Here is a 19969-nt window from a genome sequence, read left to right on the forward strand (position 1 = left end):
GGCGGGAGGGGGAGGGCGGCGCATGTGCGCGTGCAGACAGCGGGTGCAGATGTAGGAGACGGGGGAGGCGGTGCTGGGAGGGAATAGTTTTCGTGTAATCATTTTGACCTCTTTTTTTACCGGTAGAGGTTTCAAAAGGGGGAGTGACTTGTGGCGGGGTATGAGCTTGAGCTCTATGCCATCTGCGATAATGTTGAAGAGATGAGTAGAGATACGATAGCGCGTGGCCAACTCTGCCGTGAAGACTGAAGCAAATGGCAAATTGGAAATGGAAATGGAGCTGGAATACCCTTCGGGTCGGCTCAACTAAAATCCGAGATACTAGCTCCTTGCCTTATTAGGAAGTCATTTACATCTCACATCGAACCTCACAACTTTTTCCTCTTCCTCTTCCTCTTCCTCGTCCTCGTCCTCCTCTTCCTACTCCTACATTTACGCCTATGCTCGAGACCCGTAAGGCCACAAGCTTACCACTACCTTCAGCGCCGATCCCGGTCCTCATATATGTATCCATTCTGAAGCAGCCAGCACCTTCATTCTGTCCTCAATCCTTGTCTTAGCCTATTCTCAATCCTCTGCTCTTGATGTCCCCTTTGACTTCCCCTGTGAAGCGAGTCTAGAAGAGAAGATTACATGTAATACTTTAGTCTAGACTTTGAGTCCTCCTCTGTACCTGCGAGTGAAGAGTGTCCTACCAGCACCCAGCCAAGATGGCCGTCTCACCACTTCTCCCCCGTTCGCCCTCCAACATCAATGCCAACATCAGCCCCGCCAAGGCAAAGCCTCTCACGGTGCGGAACTCGTCGTCAGCATCAACATCTGGGAAACCAACGCAGCCGAAACAAGAATTCGACCTGGCTGAGAAGATGAACGAGGAGATTGCAAGCAAATATGTCAAAGGTATGTCTCTCTGAATTTTGTAGTCACTGTCTTCCCTACGTACTTGGTACCCTTATCGGTTCTTTGCTTTCGCACAGCCTCAATCTGAACTTGAACTTCCTCGCCAACCCAATGAATCCAATGTTGATTACCCACACCCCACAACCAGGCAAAAAACTCGGCGAAGGCACCTTCGCGCTCGTCTACCGCGGCCACCTCCGCTCCGATCCCAACCACGTGGTGGCGATCAAGAAATTCAAGATCCCATCCCAACCGGAACAACGCTCCGAGGGTCTCAACGTCGACTCGATCCGCGAGATCAAGTACCTGCAAGAACTCTCCCACCCGTCCATCGTCGCCCTCCTCGACGTCTTCTCCACCAAGGACGAAACCATCAACATGGTGATCGAGTACTTCCCCAACGGCAATCTGGAACAGCTGATCAAGGACCAGAGCGTCGCCTACGGCGCCGCCGACGTCAAAGCGTGGATGGGGATGCTGGGCCGCGCCATCTATTTCTGCCACGCGAATTTCGTGCTGCATCGCGACATCAAGCCGAATAATCTGCTGATTGCGGCGGATGGCGAGGTCAAGTTGGCGGATTTCGGGCTCGCGAGGGGGTTTGCCGATCCCTATGCCAACATGACGCATGTGGTTATCACGTTGTGGTATCGACCGCCTGAATTGTTGTTTGGAGCGAGACATTACAGTGGCGCGGTGGACGTGTGGAGCATGGGGATGGTGTTCGCGGAATTACTGCTGCGCGTCCCCTACGCGGCGACGATGAGCGACAAGGAGATCGCACAGCTCGAGACCATCTGCGAGGCGGTGGGCACGCCGAATGAAGAGAATTGGCCAGGCGTCAGCTCGCTGCCGAACTACATGGAGATGGACAAGCAGGTCCCAGTCAGGGGGAGGGATTATTACATGGCCAAATTCCCGACCGCCGGGGCTCAAGGGGTCGATCTCTTGATGGCAATGCTGAAACTGGATCCCAACAAAAGGGTCACGGCGAAGCAGGTTCTGGAGCATGCCTGGTGGCGGGTCGAACCACGGCCGACGGATCGAGAGAATCTGCCCAAGCAGGGTGGTGGAGCGGAGAAGATGGGCGAGGATGTGGCGCGGCAGCCCGGTGTTTTGGCGGATCATGACAAGTTCCAGGGAGTGGCCAGGAGGCTGGATTTCGCTGCGTTGAAATGACAAGATAGACATCTGCTAACTAGAGCGTCTGCCCCGAGCCATGATGCGTCTCTTAATACGGACCGCTCTACAGCACCCGAGCAACGATGGATCATAGAACTTGGCAAAGAAGAAGCGACAGATCCTTCCAACCAAACCCCTTCCACTGCAATGCAATGCAACACAAAGTCTCGCTGCTGCTGCTGCTGCTGCTGCTGCTGCTGCGAAACTATCGCAGCCGGGCCGAGAAAACAGAGACACCGGCAGGAGTCCTGCGCTGTCAAAGAATATAGGAAAAAGAGCCTAGACAGGAAGGACCCTAGATGATACTGCTTGTCCAACCCATCTTCCTTACGCTAACGAACGCACACATGCACCTCCAGCTCCAGCTCCACCTCCGTTTGCTGCTCGGGGATAACCACCAGCCCCATCCACCTACGGATGACGATGAAGAAATAATCCTAAATTCTAAATCCCCATGAGGATGGTTCATGCTGTTCAACCAGGGCAACAGACAGACAGACAGACAGACAGACAGACAGACAGACAGACAGACAGACAGACAGACAGACAGACAGACAGACAGACAGACAGACAGACAGACAGACAGACAGACAGACAGACAGACAGACAGACAGACAGACAGACAGACAGACAGACAGACAGACAGACAGACAGACAGACAGACAGACAGACAGACAGACAGACAGACAGACAGACAGACAGACAGACAGACAGACAGACAGACAGACAGACAGACAGACAGACAGACAGACAGACAGACAGACAGACAGACAGACAGACAGACAGACAGACAGACAGACAGACAGACAGACAGACAGACAGACAGACAGACAGACAGACAGACAGACAGACAGACAGACAGACAGACAGACAGACAGACAGACAGACAGACAGACAGACAGACAGACAGACAGACAGACAGACAGACAGACAGACAGACAGACAGACAGACAGACAGACAGACAGACAGACAGACAGACAGACGGATGGACAGAACGCTTCCACGTGACGAGAGAAAAGCTCATAACATACCACTGTGGACGCGGCGTGGGAGGGCAGAGTAGACGCTGGGTCCCGCGGGCAGAGAATAGCAATAGAAGGCTCTTGGATACAGAATTGATAGTCGCTTTTGACGTTGGGCGGATTTTCAGGCGGAGCATTGACGGCATCTGTGCTCGGTGAGATATACGTAAGTCGTTATGTTGGGCTGCGGATGGTTATTAGGGGTAGACCATGCTAGGGGATAGAGGCTTGTGAGATTGTTTTCACTGCGCTAGGTGGTATCGAATAGTCAAGTTCTATGATGGGCACGCTCTACCTACAGAGAGTCGTAGAGTATGATGAGCACATTCTGATGTATTGTGTGTATGGGAGCACTGACAGCCAACTATCTAGAAGTTGGGTAGTTGCAAATTCTGCATGACTGCTGTGTTACAATCGTTACCTCTCCACAGCGATGTGCCAGCAACACCATAGCACAATAGCATAATGCCCTGGCCGGACACAAGATTGACAGCCACAAAACCCAAACCGGCACCACGGAACGATGGCCAGGCTATAGAGCTGTTGGGTGCTGCATAGTTGCATCAAAGAGTTCTGTGTTGTAGTTGAATAGACGCGCAGGCTCTGCTGGTTCTTTTCCCCATGCCCATCCACGATAAGGACTGTTCTGGTGTGCCACACATGTAGGACAGTTTACCACGGTGCTGCCCTCCAGCGCGGGAATGTCCTCCTGCCATGCTAGCAGAATCCTCTCAGGTTTGTCATGAGCGGCGACTGTTTGCAAGGCGATTACTGACAAGCTACATATCACTTTGGAGAGAGATGTTTGGTAAGCTAACCTGAGTTGCTCCCATTCTTCCCGCCAGAAAGCCGGGTCAGTAGGGCGAAGCATCTTGCACTTTCCACAGTACCGAACGCGTGGTGATGACTGGTGATAGTTGAGGCGCTTCAGCAAACTCTGGCGCTCGTAGACAGCTGCTGCCGGCGACCACTTCGCTGTAATTGACAGTCCACCAGCTGGACAGGTATCCAGCCACGATATTGACTCTGCCAAGTGTTTGTTCGATAGAGCAAGGCAGACACGGTCATGGAGTTCACAGAAGTGGGCAATCTGTGCGATGATTTCGTCTGGCATATCTGTTATCGTGCACTGGGTTGGTTGCTGCTGCTGCTGGCTTCGCAGGATCTGTTCATTCAGAATGCCTTTACTTAGAAAAATCTTTATGTGAAAGGGTCAGTCTCCATGAGATTTTCAAGTTTAAAAGAGCGGCACACCTCTTTTGCGACGGAGAAGATGACGATTCAGCCACTCTGAGCGAATCGCAGGAGTTGTTCGCCCTCGGTGTATCCAAAATCTTCAGATTTGAATTGAATACCAATGTAAGTTGAGCTGACAATGTGTTTGGCTGCCGCTGCCGCTGTCGCTGCCGCTGTCGCTGCCGCTGCCTGAGGATTGTCAACTCAATACTGAAAAGATGGCGAATTTTCCTTGACGTACTGCCTGCTCAGTTGGTTGGTTGGGGAGTGGATGTGCACACTTGCCCAGCAAGCCAGTAGTTCGGAAACTTGGGTCAACCCGAAATAGACAAACTATGTTATTTTCCTTCTTCTCAAGATGACCCTCCACTGGATCGCTCGAAGACTGAGGAAGATTGTCAGCACGGTCCAGAAGAGGCAAAGAAATCTCATGGATTGGGGTGAGGGTGACGACAGTCTTAGATCTATGTGATCTGGTTGCAAGACAAAAGGGGGGAAGGAGGGTGACAGCTTCAAAGATCGGCACGAAAAAGTAGAAGCGGACCAAGGCAGTAGGGTAGACAAGAAGATGTGAATCTCAGCATGTGCCACATACCATTTTCACGTAAGCCACAGTTATACAGGGTAATAGTTTGATTCCTTGTTGACGATAGAAGCCAGTTAGTTGACAGAGAAGCCAGAGTTGACGGAGAAGCCAGAGAAGCCAGAGAAGCCAGAGAAGCCAGAGAAGCCAGAGTTGACGGGGAGCAGGCCCTAATAGTGAACACAAGAGACCTACTGGGACGCAGGCGACAGCATATTCCAAAATAGGCGGGCGGCCAAAAGAGGCTATCTGCGGCAATCTTCGGCAATATTCAATGTCAGTAGCAGCATTCTCTTGCTGCTGTTACCTCTCGCCTTGGAAAAGCCAAACAACCTGCAGGGTCGATATAACGGCGTCCAGGTTTAGTTACTGCCTGTACAAGATCGAAGATGATGAACTTGCAAACGACCTTGAGCTAGCAAGCTACTTGAGCAGAAAAGAGAACAAGAGGTCAGAGTAAGAAGTTGAGAGAAAGGGTGCTGGTTAGACACTTTACTGGCTCGGATGCTTTTTCTGTCTCAGATGCTTTTTCTGGCTTCTCTATACTGTGGTAGACCTGCCTTATGCAATCTTGTCTTCCGGCAGCAGACACTTCACAATCTGCATCACGAAATGACGAGGCCCACCTGTTTTTGTTCCTGTTCATGAAGCAATTCGAGGTAAGCGAACGGCATGGTTTCTAAGAATCACGTATCCAAAGCAGAAACGGGGTGCAAGTGATTGAGCTTCCTATGTTGCATAGGGGGGAATCTGCAATCACTCTGCTCTACCTAAATGACTGTATACTCAGCTTGTTCATAAGTGGCATTTGCTGAGCGCAAGACTCAATACCGCCTATCATCCTGCTCTTGCCTGATTGCCCTAACATCAATACTGGCAGGAAAGGCAGACAACGGAAGTGCAGCAGAGAAAGCACATGGATTTGGACCATCATGAGTGGAGAGCAGCAACGTGACTCAAGAACTTCGTTAGGCTGAGTGCTGCCTTCTTTCAATGACTGGATAAGCATGAGAGTCCTGTGGTAGGGGCTTGCTTGCAGCAGATCTGTTGACTTGCAAGACCAAGACATTAGCAGCTTTTCAACCATGGTCTCATCAAAAGATGCCCGGTATATTAACCCTGGTTGGTCACTCCACCGCAGTCTGTAGCAATCAAGGAGCTTTGCGTTATGAAGTAGGGTGATGGGAGCATCGTTAAAGTGGTAAGATTCACAATTGATATGAGAAAGAAGGAGGACGCCAGGCTCATGTAACTATTCTTGAACAGGCATAGTCTGTGATCACTATTCTTGGCATTTCAATCGGTGGAAGAAATGATAATCATTATATTGAGATAGACATTCAATTTCAAATCCTCAGGTCATGCCAAATGACAGCTCAGTCTACATATACACAGGAGCGGGATCCAAGTTTGCTCTAGTAGGTGATCAGACATCACCAAGCTTGCCAATCGTCTTTCTCCTTGTCTGTAAGTCCCTTCACATGGCCAACCCAGACTCTTTACACCAAGGAAGAGAGAAGATGAATGACTGATGTCATCAGTCGTGGACTTTCGGTTTTATGGGCAGATTCTTGATATCTGAGGTCAGCCCGAACTAATCTTTCCCAGCAGTGGAGTCCTCACTCCGCCATTATAGGTCGAGACAGCTTCAAGGTCCAGTCCCACCACTGTTCTGGTAGCCAGCTCCAGCAAGTAAACAAAACAGCACCATTGCCTCCCAAAGAACTTGTATAGAGCATAGTCGGCACCAGGCAGCAATTCACCTCTGATCATCCTCACTGGCCATGTCATATCATTTTCACCAACACAGAAAAATTGACCACGATACTAGGTGAAAAGTCATCACCAGGTCCATCCGAGATGAAGGGGTACCACCGTACCACGTATCAATATACCCACCTATTTGGGTGTCATACTTTTATCACTCATCTCTGAAGCTGTCATAAGAAACTGCAACTTCCAGTCCTTTGTTGCATCTGTCTGCTTCTTCCAGTATAGGGGATCAGTAGACCAGGCTTTGCAGCAAAACGAGCATGTTATGGCCATTTAAAAGAGCTGGGAGCATACCAAGCTTGCCATAGAAGGGTGTTTGAAGGACGAGAGATCCCAATTTACTCCAGGCTATCACACGTGCAAAGCGGACCAAAGTGATGGCTGGGCAGCAGACGTCCGTTGGACCATGGGAAAACCTGTAGATTTGAAGTCAGAGCTCTGCTAGGAGCGTCTGCGAGTGGTCATTGAGTCTGGACGACACGCCGTTACGATCTGCTGTACAGATCTGGAAGCAGGAGTCAGTCCATCTATATGATGATTCAATCAAGCCAAAAAGAAGGATTCCAACCTCATGGCTGGACTAGGGTCTCATATCTAGAATCACATCTGAATGAGCATAACCAGCTCAAACCGGAACACAAGAGCACTCATGCCTGGTGGTGGCACCAAATATCGGGCGGAGCAAGTTTACCTGAACCACACTCTCTTGAGATCCCACCATTACACTAAGAGCATGAGGCGCTTTTTATTGTGCAATCCCATTGGAACACTCCTCCAGCGAAGTTGTGTGGTTTGAACGGGAGCTTGTGAGGCTTGAGACTGAGTCATCTTAGGCAGGATAGACTCCTCTAACTAGCCCAGAGTCTATCCCTTGACGAGGCATAGAGACGACCACTCATACCATTTAGCGAGAGGCGTGAGCAATAGACATTGTTCTTGTATACATACTCGTGCTGGTATTTGCTGTTGCCAACCCACTGGACCTTAATCTCGAGGCAGAAGTCCAAGTCAAAAAATCACTTTCCCTGCCCAATTACAGAGCCCAAGTCGTGTGGACATCCACTTGTTGTGCATCAATGCTGGTGTGACTCACAACCTGTCATAGATGACAACCTGTCGTGGTCGACGACCTGTCATGGTGGCTTCCAATAATGACTGACATCCCACTACGGCAGCGGCCAGTTGTGGTAGATGCTTCGGGTGCACCAATGACCTCTTTAGAGGGGTCATTGTGATGGGCATCCTGCTTCAACACGAAGGTCTTGTGCTGGAGGGTCCGAAAACCTTCATTTAAGATCATGCAAAGAACGCACTCATCCTTTCAGCTTGTCTCATTCTTGTAGCTGTCGTGTCAAATATGAATGTGCCTCAGGAGAGGATCGTTCAGTCTATCTTGATGAAGCTGGGGACCTCCAAAATCATGACTTAGCCACAGAATACATGGAGTTTGCTCCCACATCTGCTTCGTGAGGTGAATGCTTCATGGCATCACAGTGCATTCAGTCATGGCTACAACAAACTATAGGGACTTTGTGCACCGGTAATGACCATATTGTTTGATTAACAACTTTGCTTACTTGACTTGCGAATGGTATCGTACGGTATGTGAACGGATAATCGAAGATGAAGCATACATGAGCTCACAACCATCACCATTTCCTCCTCCCTAGCATTGCATGATGATTGCAGAACAAACTTTGCTCCATATGAGAGCACATGCTCGGATTCGAATACCACCTTTTACCGAAACTACCTCTTCGCTGATGCTCACAAAGATGTGTGGCTCTGCTGACCTAGGTGTGCCGACCATGCTTCGCTGGATGATGCTTTTGCCTGGCCTCTATGACACAGCATGACGATTAATGAACGTAGTTTTTCGATTTGATGTCAAGCAGACAACAACTAAAGAGGATGACACGCTTGCAATGCATAAGGCGAACGTGGAAAAAGGGCGCCAAACTGGTACGCGGTGGAGGCGGAGGGTGACAGATGATATTACATCTTCCGTCACACAATACCTGTGTATCGACTGTCATGGTACGTTTCAAACACCCACGAGGGTGGAGCAGTTCTATAATCATCTCGATAGTCGAAACCAGAGCACTGGGACATTGGTGCGGTCGGTGTAGGTGTGATGGGAGTGTAGTGATTAGGAACGGAGTGGTTTCGAGGATCCTTGCCAAAGTACTCTTCTTCTGGCGTGATGGGTGGTGTTGGATATCCATGTTGCATGGTTGACTGGAATTGTGGCTTTTGCGGTGTAGTGTAGCCATACTGTTCGACGTAGGGAGACTTTGGTATCGAAGCATAGCTATGACTTGGCGACGGTGCCCGCTGGGATGCAGCAGCCGCTGCAGCCAGCGCTGCCTGATCAACCAGGAACGTGTTGAGGATACGGGAAACTCCTGAGAATCGACCGGATGCATACTTCCGCGAGAGGATCTCCGAGGGCTGATGCAACTTTTGAGAGAGTTCAACCAAGGTCGTTTCGCAATACCGAGATGCATACTCGCCGGCTCTGGCTTGAGGTCGGCCGAGAATGTGTTTGGAGAGGGCCAATGCTGCAAGAGCGAGCGTAGATGATTGCTTGGACACAAACTCCCGGTGGAATAACCCCATCTCGAGGATGTAAAGTGCGAGATTCTCGGTTTCTGGATCTGGAATGCTGTCCTTGACGGCAAGCTTGAGAAAACTGTCCACAGTAGGGTGACCAACGCTCCAGTCGAGCGTCGATAGCACATGCCATTCCATCTGCAAAAACATATCGTCATCGTAGAGTGAGCAACACATTGACTTGAGCTCCTTGATTGTTGGAACCTTCTCTTTCTTGTCCCCGTACTTGGCAGCAACAAGTAATGCCGCACAACCGACCAACTGGTAGTGTCGCTTGTACACAACTCGTTTCGAGCAGTATCGATCGAGAATATTGACAGTGAGGAAGAGAGTCTCAGGAAGTAGCTGGAATGCCGAATGGGCCTCCACAAGGAAATCAAGCAGGTAGGGCCTCATATACCACTGAATTTCCGTCTGAATATCGATAGAGTCAACGTCTGGTAGGGTGTCGGCCTGGGCAAATGTCAGTCAGGGCAACAAAAAAGTGAGAGCAAGGACCAACGAACATCCATGCGCATCATATGATCTAGTATGTCCTGTTGATATTCGCCTGCGTCTAAGCGAGACAACTCTCCAGCGAGCATGTGCTGCCTCTGACGGGCAACCTCACGAGCGTGCTCTTGATGATTGAATTTTGCTCTGGATGTTTCAAACTCAAAGACCTCTGTGATGCCGCCATCATAGCCACCGTCATTTGAGCCAAGTGATGAGAACACTCTAGAAGCCATGTTTGAGTTTCGATTTGGTTGATGATGATCTGATGTTGAGCTCGCCTGACCTGGCAGAGATGAAAACACAGAATGGTGTGGAGGCGGAAGGCGTGGTGATCACCTAGAAGAAAAAGAGAATGACGAAGGCTAGAGAGTGACAGTTCCCGAGCTAAGGTGATAAAAAGAGCGTGTTGGTGAGACCGATAAAAGAGAGACTGAAAGTGGAATATGACCAGGACACCAGAGGTGGCCAGGAATCGAGTATTAAAAAGAGTTTCTGCTGAAGCTAGAACGTGTGGAGAAGATCTCATTAGCCATTGGAATTTACAAGAAGGGTTTAGACTGAGAGATGAGGGCACCCTTGGGCTAAAGCTTACCTTAGGCTGAAGTGTTGATATCGAAGAGCAACCCTTACCGCTAAAGCAGGAGAACCATCTAGCCTAAAGCTGGAATGAATCTGCAAATTGGTGTGATCTTGCTCTGAGCTTGTCGGAGGTCGAGTGAACGGCTCCAAAGGTCCCCAGAGGTCAGAAGCTGAGGATCTGCCGGGTAAGGCGAAGATACGGGAATGCAAGATCAAGCCAGGGTCAGGCACGAGCACGAGCCCTAAGCAAGGACCTCAGGTTAGGCATAATCTCGAAGTGAGGATGAAGGTGAGTGCAGATGATATAGACTCACCTTCAAATCTAACAAAAACTTCCCTCTCTTATTGCAAGTAAAAGGCAGTAGTTTCTTTCCTGTCATAAGAATGAAATTAGTGTTCTGTCTTGAAAGCTGTTTGAGCACGAGATCGAGAAACAGTGAGTCTCGTCATTATAGACCGAGGACCGCAGATGGCTTGGTGCACTGATCGTTCTGATGTTGAAGCTCGGTTGCCATTCTTCGAGGATCGGCTCCCTGTACAAGAGATTGATGTTAAATTGCCTCTGCAAAAACTCATCCCTTCACTGACCGCCAGGGCAGCAATTCGTTTTCCCAACTTCCGTACATATCGTCAACACCTCAAATGCCTTCAAACCATCCTTGCATAATGCTAATAGACTCGAGCACATACCCGGGAAAGGGGAGGATAACGAAGGCGTCGGCGGGACGTTACAGGACGACTCAGAAAACCCATGGACCTTCAAAAGGCTTCGACCTCATCAAAAGTGCTGCTCATAAACTTTGCAAGGAGTTGACCAGAAGTTTCGTCGTGGGTAGGGTCCTTTCGCAGGCAGTATGGGATCGTTGGCACAGGAGTATGTTCGTTTGCAACTGGCAGAGTGTCGTGGGAGAAGAATGAGAGAAATGGTCCTACCAATTCTGTAATCAAACCCAACACAAACAAATGCTGTCTACCAAAACAGTTGAGAAGATCAAGGCTCTGTCGAAGATGCGTTGATGCTCGAGGCCAATCGTGAGGGCAGGACGTGGTTCGAGAATATCGAAAGGAATACGAAAACGCTCAATGCTGAGGACAAGGGAACAAGCAGGTATTACTAGTGGTCATGGGGAGGTCGGGACCACAATTGGGCTGCTCGAATGTTATATCGACACCGATGGGAACTGAGTTAAGGTCTATGGAACCCAGGGGGTATGAACTCCAATCACACAGACTCGAGACTCGGGTCGTTTTGATCTCTCTCTTTGGCATGCAGAGAGAGGACCAGGGAGGTGAGGAGATGGGGATAGGGAGAGGAGAGTTGGGAGGAGAGGGTGAAACGAATGGTTTCCCTTGAGCTGGTCGAGGAGAGAGAGAAGGAGAGGTGGAGGAGCAAAGTTCTTGGATCTGAGAACTGAGCAGAGCTGCGGGAACGATTGGATGACGCCAGCCACTTTTGGACTGGCCGATGGAGGTCCTAATGTCGCCTAAGGCTTTAGCTCCTGAGACACTCCTAAGGGGAAACTCGCTGATCAACTAGTGACTGGTTGTAGGGCAGTTCCGCTTGGCGTTGAGGCGGCTTTAGGCTTGGTCGATGAGCGGCCTTTGGCTCTTGATTTAGAGGACCCAAACTTGAAGTGTGCATGAAATTGGCTGTTCGTCGTCCCTTACCAGTGTTAAACTCCAAGCGGTAAGATGGCCTGCAGGTTGGCCACTCAATCGCGATGCACCATATCTGGACGCGTTCAAATCAAAGTCTGTCGTGCGCGTACCACAATCTCCACAGAACCGGTGGCTATTAGGAATTGTCGCATGCGCAATAGTTGTATAAAATGTTTCAGAATCATCTAAGTATTACCCTAAAGCCCATACCCTCTGATACAACAATTGTCTTTTCCACAATTTTGCTGGATGCTCATAGCCGCTGTTGAAGCTCTTCATTTGCCTCTTTCAGCATGGCTGATTGTTTTGGCTACTTCGCGTAGATGCTGAATGTACAATACTTGTACATTGATGAGCAGATTGCCGAGACTCATGACAGCATGGACGCGCTTTTGCCGTAACCAAGCGATCAGTATCACCAAAGCTCCCTGTTAAAGCCGTATCAGAGGTTCTTTTCCTTGCTCCACCCCGGTCAGCTGTGCCTCTTTACCATTTTGGCCCACTATTCCCTTGCCTTGCCGAGCATTTCCCTGATTTCGCGCAATGGCTTGCATCTTGCATACAAAAGGTGGATGGTTTGGCGGGATTTTTCATCCATGATCTACCTGGGAGTTCCGTATTTGAACATTTTCTGACCGGGCAAATACGAAGCTTATAAGAGATAAGGAGCCCGCAAGCTGTTGGGTCCTCGAATTTGGCAAGAAATACCGCTTGATATCAACCATTTCAGAAGGCGGCAATGTCTTTTTCCTTTTCTAGAAGAAAGCTAAAGTTTTTTTTTGGCTTCGCCATGGCCATTGAAGCTGCTTGGCAGAGAGCAATCAATGTCATGATTTATATCTTATTGACTGGGGTCCTATGCACTGAGTACATCTGCAGCGGTGAATAATATTGTCGCAGGATTGCTTACACGTCTGCAAGGTATAAGCGGTTCTCCGCGATCAATAAATAAAGATGATGCTAATGATGTACCAACTGCAGCAGAGCAATTATGTCTCGAAGGCAGACGGCTTCCTTGCATACAGGCACATCCAAGTAACCATGGTTAATATTGTTTACTACGTATACATTCTGCATCAAGCGTTCTGCTCAGTGCAGCTAGAATCGATACGCCACCACGTTTCCGTACATGGTGCAGATTATGCCCTGGTCCATGCGTGCTGGAGCTGAGTTGGTGTAACCCAATAACATACTCCGGATATGCATGGTCACAGCCTGTATTTCGTAATTGTTAGTGCTGGCTAGCGTGGCTTCTTCACTTACCAGCTGGCTTCAGCTCCGCTTGACAGCTGCCACAGTTGCCTGATGTACAGACAGGCTTAGGAAGATTTGCTGTGCCAACTATGCTGAGAATTTTAATCTGGCACTCTAGGCATTCATGAAACACCTGTTTCGAATTGTGCTTTAGGACATCCAGGTGACTTGATAGAAGCATATGGTGAACAAAGGAAAGAGGTACAGGTACACAGGTACCGTAGGGTACAGCATACCCCATTCTGCCGCATAAAGATTACTAGTCGCTTATGATTAACTCATTGGACTCCTAACTATCAGCCATGTCGTCAAGTTTAAAACGAGCTCGAACTTTCATTCAACGCGCCAAGCAAGCAAGCAAGAAAAGATTGATCACTTCCAGCCCCTCTCGTTTCAACTTTCACGCGTTCTTTCTCTCCATTCGACCTGGACTCTGCGCTTACAGAGACGCTTCTGCATCCTCTGGAGCCGTTCTTGGGTTCTACCAACCATGGCTCTGCGAGATTCTCTAACGTCAGGTTTGCCTGACGTGACTTGATTGATAACGTCTGGCCTCGACAGTTTGGTGGCAACAGCAACACTTAGAAAGTCCAAGCGTGATCAGACATTGGCCCTACAATTGGATACCTGCCAGGAGTACCGTTTCGTGTGCTTCATTTAAGGATCCTGTCAGGAGACTTCTCCCGCCTTCGCATGATTGCACTAAAATTCATGTCTTTCAGTCTCACGACGTGCCTCTCAAGCCCGAAGAACAAGACTTTGGCGCTGGTTGACATGTGCAGCACCCTTCAGGGTTTGTTCATGGAACCGAAAGCACGAGTCATCGGCATATGTCCTCGTCCGCGGTCAGATCCATCCGAATGGTTCAGACCGGTTCCTGGCCATTTACTTACCTCACGGCCCAGGTCCATCTTCGGAAAATATCTTTGCCTACCTCTTTCGGCTTCCAACGTGTCCGATTGTTGACGTGGCCATAGACATCGTCGATCAAATCATGGATTGGAATGCGGTGAAAATGATTCTCAGTCTCCCTACCACTGACCTGTCGTCAACGGCACACCTGACGAAAGTAGTGAGTTGTTCAAGTGTGGATGAGATGAGAGACAGCTTCCACGGCTAATAATGACCTTCCACCCAGCCGTCCACGTTTCTAACACGCTCGCATCGAGACCAGGGCCTCGATGTTTCCCCAAATACCTTCTACCTAGTCTTGTAGTGCTAGCTGCCAGTGTTTCATCGTCGTGCTCGAACCCTCAGCAGCCGCGAAAATTGAAGGTACCCCCTTGCGCCAACCAAGCATGTCTCTTAACCCGCTTCAGGGAAGGCTCTGGTAGCTTGCCCCTTGTAGTTTCTCTATCTCATAGAAGAACCACCCTGTTCCTGGTATTGCTTATACCAACCATGTGTGCCCAGAATATATTCTCTTTTCTCTCCATCACTTCGATAGGGCTACTGTGCTGAACCCAGGTCTGATACTGTACCTAGAAGTTTTGTACCGACCTCACCAACAAGAACAAGCTCTTCCACTTCACCACGCTGATTTCATGCAGGCAGATTTGGCATGGTTTGAACACCACTCATCAAGAGCTCTTGTGCAAATTGCCCTTCAAATGCGGACCTTCGTCGTACCTCAGTCACCAAGTACGGGTCAAGATCTTGATCGACTCCTGCTCCCTCAATCCAAGCACGGCTTAGTCCTCTCGAACGTTGTCTGACAATATCAGACCCCGAGCACTCGTATTACCATGGGAAAGACCTACAGGGTTGGCTTCATTAAGGTATTGTATCCGCGGATCACCATGATATCGTCAAGAAATCCTTTGGGCATAGCTCATTCAGCCTCTTATAGACAATGAAACGCGTTTAAAGCATCCTCACATCCATACATACGCACGATATAATCTCGTAACCAGCATGACGACTGGCTATCGAGCGAATCACGCTCATTCCAGTTGCAACCTTCGCAGCCCCTGCTTCCTGAATACTGTGAATTCCCCTTTAATCTGTTTCAAGAGAAAAACTACATCATCATTCTGTGTCAACGAAGTACTCGACGAAGTACTCGAGGTTATATCTCTCCGGCCTCCAAATCCACATGTTCAAAGGTTGCTGCTCTGGGGTTGAGTACCGCTTGCCACTACGGTTAACCGACATGCTGCCCTAATGCAAAGTTAGGGACTGTTGTGCTATCATTCAGTATAACGAGCAGGCTTCCGTTGACGATAATGATTCTAGCCGGTGGATATTTTCATCGTATTTCTTTGAAGCTCTGACTTGGAGGGTGTTAGTGTGTTGTAGGACACCGTTGGGTGGAGGTTACTGAATGGTCAATTACAGAACCGGATTCATTATTTGAAGTTGAAGTGGTATTTCAAATGCCGGGTGGCACGGCGAGTCCAGTAAAAATAGTGGATAGATCAAACTACGTAGAATGAAAACGTCGTCAAAAAGACATTTTATATAGTTGTAGTAAAACACGGACTGCTCTATCTTTCTGTCCGGTCCAAGCTCAAGCTCAACACCGTCCCTGCCTATAATTATACGCAAACGCATTCCAGATGCCCACCAGATGCACTACCGTAGCCAGCACGACCAGCACATGGAAAATATTATGCGAGCAGCCCCAGATATCAAATCTGCCCGGTCTGATGGATTCGGGCCAACGCGTGCCATAGAAGAAGGCACTCAGGACCAAGATCCCTCCTTCGAGGAGATAATACGGCATTCCCGATGCCACCCACATTCGGTTCCAACCGTAGATGATAAGGCCGTGAGCAAGGGGTATGAAGCCGGAGAGAGCGAGAGTGACGAAGGCGGTGACGCGGAGGTTGCGGTATTCGAGGCCTTGGAAGTATTTGGGGTGGATGACGAGGATTGAGGTTAGGATTCCTAGAGCTATTGTCTGGAGGTTACGGAATAAGTATTAGCGAGATTGCTCCGAATAGAGATAGGGGGCTGTGAGGTGGAGAAGGGATGGATGTATGGGGAGGTAAATGACTTTGAAAAACGTACCATGCTCCAGTAAATCTTCTGCAGAGTAGGCTCGCAGTAAAAGCCGACTCGAATCCCAGAAATAAAATCACCTAATATCAAAGCCAAGATACCGACGTAATCTAGCCGGAGCCATAGGTACGACACGCCCATGGAATGATTCATCAACGTATGGTACAGGAACGATAAGGACATGGTAATGCAAGCAGAAAGCAGGAAGAACGAAAAGACAATGTAGTCGAGGGATTTTGCTTCGGGAAACCTTTGATGCAGCAGTACCAGCATGAAGGATTGTGCGAGCAGGAAGACAATTGCTGGTATCATATGCGTATATATATTGACCGTCTCATTGTGCATATAGGTCAGACTAGCGAAGCAGGTGGACGTCGAGAATGACTCCGGGCGATAGCCGCCGATGATGTATTCGTTGTCTTTGTACCATGCGGGAAGCTCATCGTACGTTATGAGATCAGGCTGCTTCTGACATGTCGCGTGATGGCTTGAGATATGTTGAGCTTCTCCATTATGAAAGCCATTGCTGTTTTCAGATTCGGGCTTGAGGGCAGCTCGCTTTCGGTGACTCGTCATGGAAGGCCTCGTAGGGGTATTTAATAGACCCTCCTCAAGGGTGGCGTCCAGACTTCCACTTTCGCCTTCCTCGTTCATCTGCCCTCGTTAGTGGTCGATTATTTCAATTGGGCTTCCCTCAAGGCTCACTATGCCATTCATCCACACATTCTGGACAACTCCTCAGATCTGTTTGTGGCAAACATCCTGAAGCTCTCGAGCAACAGCCCACAATGACGGATCCGCTCATTATTGTATCAGAAGTGGCGGGTGCGCCAATGGTGCTGCAAGCAAGACAAATGCAGGTAAGTTCACGGGTTTAGAGTGTTTGGACCCCAAGGGGTGCGACCGCACCAGAGTGACATCTCCCCTACTCCGTACTACTACTCCAATCTTCATCAATGAATACGTTTCAACCATCTATTCGCGGATGGTGCGACCTGCAATATAGATTTGACTTCGTCTGGCGGTAGGTCTGCAGCGACATCAATGCCGATCTGCACATTGCGAGGATTGCGTATCAGAATAACCCAGCATGTCCTTGCAAGCAGTTCTCTCTTCGAGTTTCCTGCAATGTTTTCCTTACTTGACATCTGCGATTTCTTCTCGAGTTCTTCTTCAAATGGTCACGCTTCTCCGGGTTCTGCTGCCGTCTTGAATGTTGTCCTTTGTTCCTTAAATGTTCTGTTCTAGTGACTCCCCAGTCTTTTCACCTAATCTTACTCGCATCGATGGCTGGGTCGACCAGCCGAATACTAGAGGAACACTTGACATTGTCTGGACAAGCGTCTTTACGATATTCATATGTACCTTCACGCTCCTCTGCCTCAATCTTCCAGCAGCCAACGATACGGCATGGCAAATGACAGCTCGCAAGCTTTTCTGGATGAGCCTTGCTATTGCAGGACCTGAATTCGTCCTCACAGCTGCGTGTGGACAATTAGGCACTGCTCAGGAGTCCATCAAGGCCTTCACCGAGCTCGGTTATCCCCAATGGACCATCAGACACGGGTTTTTCGCTGACATGGGAGGTTTCCTCTTCGTTCCACGTGATAGCACACCTTTTCCTGTCACTTCAAAGCATCTACACTGGTTGGTCTCACGGAGGTATCTTTCTTACCCGGATGTATCTCCGAAAGAGATATGGGACAAATCCAAGCAGGATACGGTAGCCAAGCTCATTTCGTGCTTCCAGATTGGTTATCTGATGGTGCAAACTTTGGGTCGAGCCGGACAACGTCTCGCCATCACGACCCTGGAGCTATCTGCATTGGCTATAGTCGTATGTTCAATTATGACCAATATATGCTGGTTACGCAAGCCTGCGGGTGTCTTGACCCCAATCCGCCTCTATTCGGAGTTGAGCCTGGAGGAGATCTTGAAGGATGCTGGCGTTGCTGACCTGCCATGGAAACAAACCCCGCTGGACTTTGTCGACGATCTCGGACCAAGTTGGGCGTTGAATGTACAACCTTTCATGGGAATGCCAGTAGGCCCACATGAGAGACCAATGCCGAGATTTGGTAATGACCGGCTCCCAAATTTGAACGGTCGCCACGAGACGCTTCTCTGTTTCGCAACACTCGTCTACGCCGCAATCCACCTAGCAGGCTGGAATTTCGAATTTCCCACCCGAACCGAGGGTATACTCTGGCGAGCATCCAGCTTGTTCATCTTTGTCAACACGGCAGTATTCTGGCTCTGCGAAACTGCAGCAGCCTGGCACCGCAAAGGCCGGTGGCAGAGATTCTTCTACCGGGTCCTCGATCCCGAAAGACTGGAGGAGGTGGAATCTGCTCGACTACAGAAACTCGCCAACCAAGAACCGAAACAGCTGCCGTTAGCTTGGGAGTTTTGGACCATTACCCCTTTAGCGATCACATATGCTGCTGCCCGGGGTTATCAGATCATCGAGGCGTTTATGGGGCTACGGTCGTTGGAGCCAAGTGCTTATCTGAATGTGGAGTGGTCGAATTATATACCGCACATTTAGTTGGACTGATGGGTGTTGACGTGGGAAATCTCGATCAGAGTAAACTCCCTTTGTATATCGCGGGTAAGGGGGGGAGTTTGGCAAGTCGTTCGGCATGAGAGCATTCATAATATGCTTTAATTGCATGAGAAATGCATCTCAAGGAGTTTTCGGACAGCATTTGCCTGTTTGGGCTGCCTGTATATAATGACACCATCTACTAGCAGTTCCAGCGTTTATCTTCCATATTCCACCCCTCGCTGGGGGTTCTATACTCCCATCTTCCCTTAACAAAACATCATTTCTCTAACTTCGATTTCTCGACCCGGCAAATGAATCGAAGCGTTTTGAGGCAATTGGCACGGCCACCGAGTAAATGGGTATGTATCACCAGCGGCATATTAATGCCACTTAGTAGTAGGCCTGGGGTAGCTGGATAGACGATTATACGTTGCTGCCCATCTCCCCTTCCCGAATGACGGGTCATTTTATCCTTTCCTGCGCTCTCGCTCGGACATTTGAATCCGTAGATTCTCCGTTTTCGTAGTCAGCTGCCCTTACTGCACACCTACCCATCTATCTGGACCATAAACCAGCCGAAAAATGTGGCTTCCACCCCTCCCACTCAACTAGCATGGCTTTCCCTCCACCTCTCCTTCTTCGGGCGAAGCCCATACATCCTGACGGGGTACAAGCCCAAGCCCTTGGGAAAGCCGGTCTGCAATTCCGACCTCACGACCTCGAGCCCCGCGTCGGCGAACAGGCGTCTAAACTTGTCATCCGTGCGCGTGACGCTGCTGTCGAGTTCGTCGTAGATATCGCCGCCGGAGGGGTCGGTGGACATGTTCTCTTTGACCACGATCCAACCACCGCCGCCTCCTTCGCCGACGCCGTTGTCGTTGGAGGTGGAATCTGAATCGGGGTCGGGAGCTGGTTGGAGGATATGGACGCAGCGACGTAGGTAGGCGGTCAATTGTGAATCCGTCAGGTGGCCGAGGCACCACTGGTTCCAGATGAGGTCGTATTTGTCCCCATCTCCATGGTCCCCCGCTCTCCCTCCCACTCTCCACCTTGCCCTTCCTCCAGACCAGCAGTAGTAGTAGTAGCAGGCCACCCCTCCAGCCCGCTAACCCACACCGTCC

General features: G+C 49.6%; 7 protein-coding genes across 7 annotated transcripts in view; 2 read left to right on the plus strand and 5 right to left on the minus strand.

Moving 5' to 3' along the window:
• EPUS_03456 (uncharacterized protein) overlaps nt 1-514 on the minus strand; it is a gene marked incomplete at both ends in the record, with an annotated part of 1124 nt that extends 610 nt beyond the window's left edge. Inside the window, one exon of the mRNA XM_007804813.1 lies at nt 431-514. Within this exon, the coding sequence (XP_007803004.1) occupies nt 431-514 (84 nt within the window). The remainder of the gene's footprint in view (nt 1-430) is intronic.
• A 196-nt stretch (nt 515-710) lies between these two features.
• On the plus strand, nt 711-2079 carry EPUS_03457 (uncharacterized protein; the record flags this gene model as incomplete). Its single annotated transcript, XM_007804814.1, has 2 exons — nt 711-900; nt 1049-2079. The coding sequence occupies 2 exons, from the start codon at nt 711-713 to the stop codon at nt 2077-2079; spliced, it is 1221 nt and encodes a 406-aa protein (XP_007803005.1).
• Nucleotides 2080-3637: 1558 nt separating this feature from the next.
• EPUS_03458 (uncharacterized protein) lies at nt 3638-5598 on the minus strand (the record flags this gene model as incomplete). The annotated part of the gene is made up of 4 exons (XM_007804815.1): nt 3638-4287; nt 4395-4530; nt 4583-4726; nt 5551-5598. 4 exons carry the CDS (start codon nt 5596-5598, stop codon nt 3638-3640), a joined length of 978 nt encoding a protein of 325 aa, XP_007803006.1.
• A 3106-nt stretch (nt 5599-8704) lies between these two features.
• Nucleotides 8705-10038, minus strand: EPUS_03459 (uncharacterized protein; the record flags this gene model as incomplete). Its single annotated transcript, XM_007804816.1, has 2 exons — nt 8705-9763; nt 9817-10038. 2 exons carry the CDS (start codon nt 10036-10038, stop codon nt 8705-8707), a joined length of 1281 nt encoding a protein of 426 aa, XP_007803007.1.
• A 5287-nt stretch (nt 10039-15325) lies between these two features.
• Nucleotides 15326-16954, minus strand: EPUS_03460 (uncharacterized protein; the record flags this gene model as incomplete). The annotated part of the gene is made up of 3 exons (XM_007804817.1): nt 15326-15457; nt 15864-16199; nt 16310-16954. The coding sequence occupies 3 exons, from the start codon at nt 16952-16954 to the stop codon at nt 15326-15328; spliced, it is 1113 nt and encodes a 370-aa protein (XP_007803008.1).
• A 580-nt stretch (nt 16955-17534) lies between these two features.
• On the plus strand, nt 17535-18848 carry EPUS_03461 (uncharacterized protein; the record flags this gene model as incomplete). The annotated part of the gene is made up of 1 exon (XM_007804818.1): nt 17535-18848. The coding sequence occupies one exon, from the start codon at nt 17535-17537 to the stop codon at nt 18846-18848; it is 1314 nt and encodes a 437-aa protein (XP_007803009.1).
• Nucleotides 18849-19452: 604 nt separating this feature from the next.
• The window catches only part of EPUS_03462 (uncharacterized protein), a gene marked incomplete at both ends in the record, with an annotated part of 888 nt that continues 371 nt past the window's right edge, over nt 19453-19969 (minus strand). The window contains one exon of the mRNA XM_007804819.1: nt 19453-19903. Within this exon, the coding sequence (XP_007803010.1) occupies nt 19453-19903 (451 nt within the window). The remainder of the gene's footprint in view (nt 19904-19969) is intronic.

Source organism: Endocarpon pusillum (genome assembly GCF_000464535.1).
Source record: "Endocarpon pusillum Z07020 unplaced genomic scaffold scaffold3643, whole genome shotgun sequence".
Taxonomy (NCBI): Eukaryota; Fungi; Ascomycota; class Eurotiomycetes; order Verrucariales; family Verrucariaceae; genus Endocarpon; species Endocarpon pusillum.